The sequence below is a fragment of the Macrobrachium nipponense genome, chromosome 4 (genome assembly GCF_015104395.2).
Source record: "Macrobrachium nipponense isolate FS-2020 chromosome 4, ASM1510439v2, whole genome shotgun sequence".
Taxonomy (NCBI): Eukaryota; Metazoa; Arthropoda; class Malacostraca; order Decapoda; family Palaemonidae; genus Macrobrachium; species Macrobrachium nipponense.
The window spans coordinates 97601760-97608003 of NC_061100.1; the positions used below are offsets into that span (position 1 = coordinate 97601760).

At 37.5% G+C, this 6244-nt stretch overlaps 1 protein-coding gene across 1 annotated transcript; it reads left to right on the forward strand.

The window, feature by feature from the left end:
- The first annotated feature begins 5347 nt into the window (after nt 1-5347).
- Nucleotides 5348-5701, forward strand: LOC135211452 (uncharacterized). Its single transcript, XM_064244760.1, has one exon. The coding sequence runs from the start codon at nt 5348-5350 to the stop codon at nt 5699-5701; it is 354 nt and encodes a 117-aa protein (XP_064100830.1).
- The last annotated feature ends 543 nt before the right edge of the window (nt 5702-6244 follow it).

Sequence of the window (6244 nt, forward strand, 5' to 3'; positions counted from 1 at the left end):
AGTGGAATCCTGACTTCGAGAACATATCTAGGCTACGAAAATAATGCGTAATCAAGGAGAACGGAGAATGCTGTCTTCTGTAATTGCCGTGAATCATTATCTAGACTTCAGAAGAAATTTCAAAGGAAACATTAAACAGGAATTGGTACTGTAGATGGGACTGGATTCATCAGAATGGCCATATGCTCTTGCATCTATTATAAATTTACATAACCCATATTTATAATACCACAGGCCCATCTAAGTGACAGAAATGTGCTTCCTGTGTATCGAGAGTTGAAGCCAACTGAAGAGAAAGGATTTATTAATCCAAACGAAACTTTTTTGCCATAAAATTATTGAATATATTTCAGGAACATTCAAGTGTTCATGTAAGCGAGCATAGAGTACACACGTTCAGTTTGATTCAATGAAATGGACTAACTTGAATTTTTCATTAACATTCTTTTTCGGTGAAACTCATCACGTAACTCTGATTGAAAGCTGCACATCCTTTAGATAATGTCATACTGAAACAGTCGCTAGTTATCAGTTGTGGCTCAAAGCGAATTACAATTTTAACGAGTATTCCTTCGAAGTGGGAATATCATATATTAGTATGATATTCCTATTACTGATATCATATATCAGTAATTTGACCATAGGCACTTATCAGATTTCATGAATATATATTATCTCATATATTACTTTAGTTAAAAGGCGTGTATATTTTTACCAGTTCTCATAGTCTTTTGTTCCAATGTGATTTGCGTATGCATTGGAAGTATTCTGCATGTTTAATTTATTTGTATTGAGTGCCTTTATGCTCACTAATGAAATTTTGTTTTCTATCCCACACGTGATTGTGTGTTGATTATCTCTATCATATTCACTCAGAATAGGTCATTCTAAAGTTATGCTGTCAATTAGGTCATTGCTGAGTTAAGTCGTCCTCACACTAGGCATTTTTTTTCTCGAGCAGCGAGCCGTTGCTGCCGAGAATGAAAAACCGGGAGCTTTTAGCTCGAGAGTTTAGCTTCCTGACAGAACGGGAAGCAGCCAGCACGAGCCGTGAGCCACAGCGTAGTGTAAACAAACAAGATGGCTGCTGCTGATAGGAGGTACTCTCAGACCTTTGGCTTCTCTTCTTCTGAGGCACTCTCGAACCCACAAACGTATTTTGTTACTCTTGCATTCACGGATGTTTCCGAGAAATACACCACTGCAGCACATCTTGCAACAGTCCAACAATTTCTGGGCGTCGTGGTGATATCACCTGATTAGTTTTGTTTACTTTTTCCTACGGCTCCTCGAAACCACGAGTTCCTAGTGTGACGATACAACACTTTTGCTCGCGAGCATCAGCTGGATGCTGGCCAAAACCGCGGGCAAGAAATGACTAGTGTGATACCAGCTTTAGGAAGTTGGAGAAAACACACTGGTATGCTAGGCAGTTATCCTGCACTTAGGTTCCAACTTCTTTTATGACTTGTAAATCTTAGTTGGTAGCGGCCTTTCCTGAGTTTGATTCTGATGTGATTAAGAGTTATATATTTATATATATATATATATATATATATATATATTATATATATATATATATATATATATATATATATATATATTAATTATTATTATTATTTATTTTTTTTTTGCTCTATCACAGTCCTCCAATTCGATTGGGTGGTATTTATAGTGTGGGGTTCCGGGTTGCATCCTGCCTCCTTAGGAGTCCTTCACTTTTCTTACTATGTGCGCCGTTTCTAGGATCACACTCTTCTGCATGAGTCCTGGAGCTACTTCAGCCTCTAGTTTTTCTAGATTCCTTTTCAGGGATCTTGGGATCTTTTTCTATTTTCAGATCTTGATACTTGTCCAGTTTTTCCCTCTCCTTCTCTTCGGCTCTGGTGTCCCATGGTATTGCGACATCAATGAGTGATACTTTCTTCTTGACTTTGTCAATCAATGTCACGTCTGATCAATTTGCACGCATCACCCTATCTGTTCTGATACCCTAGTCCCAGAGAATCTTTGCCTGATCGTTTTCTATCACTCCTTCAGGTTGGTGCTCGTACCACTTATTACTTCAAGGTAGCTGATGTTTCTTGCACAGGCTCCAGTGGAGGGCTTTTGCCACTGAATCATGCCTCTTTTTGTACTGGTTCTGTGCAAGTGCCGGACATTCGCTTGCTATGTGGTTTATGGTCTCATTTTTCGTATTGCACTTCCTACATATGGGAGAGATGTTATTTTCCGCCTATTGTTCTTTGAACATATCTGGTTATTAGGGCCTGATCTTGTGCCATGTGTCATCGCTGGCTAGTTCTTTAATCTGTCTCATTTATTGTCCGTGCATTGGTTTGTTTTGCCAGTCCCCTGTTCTGTTTGTCATTCTCCTGTCTCTGTATATTTCTGGGTCTTCTACTTTTATTAGTCCTTCTTCCCATGCATTCTTTAGCCACTCGTCTTCACTGGTTTTCAGATATTGCCCCAGTGCTCTGTTCTCGATGTTGACGCAGTCCTCTATACTTAGTAGTCCTCTCCCTCCTTCTTTTCGTGTTATGTATAGTCTGTCCGTATATGCTCTTGGGTGTAGTGCTTTGTGTATTGTCATATGTTTCATGGTTTTCTAATCTACGCTGCGGAGTTCTGCCTTCGTCCATTCCACTACTCCTGCGCTGTATCTGATTACTGACACTGCCCATGTGTTTATGGCTTTTATCATATTTCCGGCGTTGAGTTTTGACTTGAGTATCGCCTTGAGTCTCTGCATATATTCTTTCCTGATCGCGTCCTTCATCTCTTGGTGTTTTATATCCCCTCTTTCCATTATTCCCAGGTATTTGTATCCAGTCTCATCTATGTGTTTGATGTTGCTCCCATCTGGTAGCTTTATCCCTTCAGTTCTCGTTACTTTGCCTTTTTGTATGTTGTATGTTATTATAACACTTCTTATAATGGCCTCCACTTATCAATTCAATATATCAAGTAGAAATTTTTTTTAACATAAATCTCTCTCTCTCTCTCTCTCTCTCTCTCTCTCTCTCTCTCTCTCTCTCTCTCTCTCTCTCTCTCATGTACAGATTGTTTTTACAATATATCAATATCTACATTTATATCAAGTATGTAGTGATTCTACTTATATATAGAAATATTAGTTCAGAGTAATTATGATACTATCGAACAAGAAAGAAGATAGGCTTACTGATATGATGATGCTGATACTTTCCAAATATACTGAATATATTTCTATTCACATTCTTTAAGCTAAATATTTAATTGTTTCCTTAAAATCAAATATGGAATTTTTTTTCGTCGCTTTTATTCTATGTTTTTAGATTCGCAAGACCAAAGTTCCGAAAAGACACAATGACTTCGACGTGAAAAACACGAAATTTCCAGCGACGTAAGCGAAGCAACTGAAGCTCTAATTGGTAGGCCTTTCTCATCCAATTTTCTTCAGAACCAGTTCTCTCTCTCTCTCTCTCTCTCTCTCTCTCTCTCTCTCTCTCTCTCTCTCTCTCTCTCTCTCTCTCTCTCTCTCGCTGTTAAGTGCAGGATGAACTGTCTCATTCCAGCCTCACTTTGAAAATACCTGTTTTCGTACCTTTTCATATTTGAAATGGTATTACTTCTTTGAAGAACAAGTCATTTTGTTGTTCTCTCATCAGAAATGAAATATATATTTAAAGTTATTTTACTTTTCTTTTAAGAATTCCTTCACTTGTCATATTCTGGGCCTTTTAAGAATAAAGGCCTTTTAAGTTACGCCCATTAACTATATGTTAATTAGCTGGAACAGTTCAAATAGGAAATCAATTGAAAAACTTCTATGAATAAACAGGATTCTCAAGTTCATCTTGATTCCTAAAGACGGTGAAGGATGAATCAGTAAGCAAGGCTTTAAAAGAAAGGGCAGGTCTTCGGTAACGATCCACCTCACAGTGCAGCCATATGCATGTTACCAAACAGAACTCCATTACTACTACAACTGTTTGACAGCATATCTCTCCTGAGTGTAATTACCATGTCATGTTGACAGTGGAAGGCTGCAGCATTTTCTTAAGTTAAGTTAAAAAGCAGGTAATAGCTGGTATGCATGCATTTGCCCAACATACGTGATTGTTGATGGGTTCGAGTGTGTTCTTATACGCGGTGTATCGAAAAGTTCTCTGGGTTGTCTGAAAATGAGTTGTCATATTAAATTTTTATATATAGTCCCTTACGAAATTAGTGGCAGAAGCAGAATGAGGTTATTGACTTTGCTTATCGTATTGCCAGACAATACAATGAAACAAAGTCTCCAATCGAAAGACAATTTCAGTAAAAGAAAGGTTTGTGAAGAGCGCGATCAAGTACATGGAGACAAAGATGTCTGAGAGGATGTTAAAAAAATGCTGTGAATAGCAATCCAAGAGGTTCTTCTTATGAGACTTGGGAGAAGAAGGAACGACATTTCGAATAGAAAGGAAAACAAAATACCAAAATAAAATTATGAAGAAATATAAAAAGATATATGCATGATCTTACGTGTAAACAGGTCTTGCGTAAATTGTCGACATAAGTAAGTTTTTTTTATTCTAGACTTTGACATTTCTTTCGGTAAGAATAGTCAAAATGCCCTCATAAATATTTTAACAGATCATTTAAACTTAGTGTATTATTGATTTAATTGCATTACTCGAGGAGGGAGTTCAAAAAAAGGGCAGTGCTAAAATAGAAATTTTATAATAAATTTAAACTCGACATTAGCTTCCTCGTGACCTTGATACAGGTTTTATATTTCATCATTATTGTTCGTTTAATGTTATGCATATTGCTTAAGTTTTTGTAGCTACTTAACTAAATTATGAGCATTTTCATTTGATTAGCTGAGAACAATTAAAGGATTTATGTATAAATAAATGTCTATCCCCCGCCCAGCTCCGCCCACAATAAAACGAAAACATTTAATTAATGGATATTTTATTTGCATGAAAACAAAATAACCTATGCGTACATTGACACCAGGTGTCAGTATTAAAGTCAACATACAGAGACACAATATAAAAGCAATTACTGTTTGATTAACTTCGTTTCCATTACTCAATTTTGATTGCGTTTAACATCTGCTAATCTCAGAATATTTTTAGAATCAGTCCTTTTAAGAATTGACTATGGGATTTATACGAATTTCATCAATTACTTTGTTTTCAACACTTCTTTACGTCTTCATAGTAAAACAGCTGCAGGAAAAGAGGCTAGAAGGGAACCAAGAGCTTTATTGTGCATTGATAGACCTAGAGAAAGCATAGGATAGAATCCAGAGAGAAGTGAGATTTTGGTGTTTGAGGAAGAAGAAGGTTCCAGAAAAGTTGGTTAGGCCAAGATGATATATCAAAAGAACGAGCGCAAAAGTAATAACAGCAGTTGGAGAACAGAACACTTTGAAGTTAATGTTGGATTACACCAGTGGTCAGCATTAATTCCATTTTTGTTTGTGCTGGTCATGGATGCTTTAAGGGAAGAGATCGGGAATGAAGAGCTGTGGGAGTTGTTGTGCGCCGATGATCTGGTGATTACTGCCAAAAATGAGGGAGAACCTACAGAAAAGGTTTGGAGAGTGGCAGGAGTCCTTAGTGAGAGGGACTTAAAGGTGAATGCGGATAAAACAGAGGTTTTGGTGAGCAGTAGGAAAGACGGAGGCAGAATAGTAATGCAAGAAGAAGATACTCGATTATAAAGCAGGTGGAAAAGTTTAAATATTTAGGGTCTACTTTAAGCCAAAGGGACGATGTGAGACTGAAGTTGACAGGAGAGCAAAAGCTGTATGGGAGAGGTGGAGAGAGGTAGCTGGAGTAGTATGTGAGTAGTAAGCTAAAAATCAAGTTCTATAGCACAGTGATAAGACCAGTATTAATGTATGGATAAAAAACATTGGCTCCAAGAAGAAAAGAGGAAGTAAGGTTTGAGAGAACATAGACGAGAAAGCTGAGGTCGATTATGGGAACATAGCTGCTTGAGATACTGGAAAATGACGAAATAAGAAGGGCAGGATTAGTAAAGATAGCAGAGATAACAAGAGTCACAATTGAGATGGTATGGGCATGTGCTGAGAATGGAGGATGAGGAGGTATTGTAAAGGAAGAAAGTCGAGAGGGAGAAAGAGAATTAGATGGCGAGATAAAACAAACGAATATATGGAGATATGAGGTTTGGTGGAGGATGATGTTTTTGGTAGAAGACGGTGGAGAAGGCTCATAAGGCAACCGACCCCTTAATGTAC

Bases quoted from the DNA above. Each gene is read 5' to 3' on its own strand.
- LOC135211452 (XM_064244760.1), top strand. From the start codon at position 5,348: ATGATATATCAAAAGAACGAGCGCAAAAGTAATAACAGCAGTTGGAGA.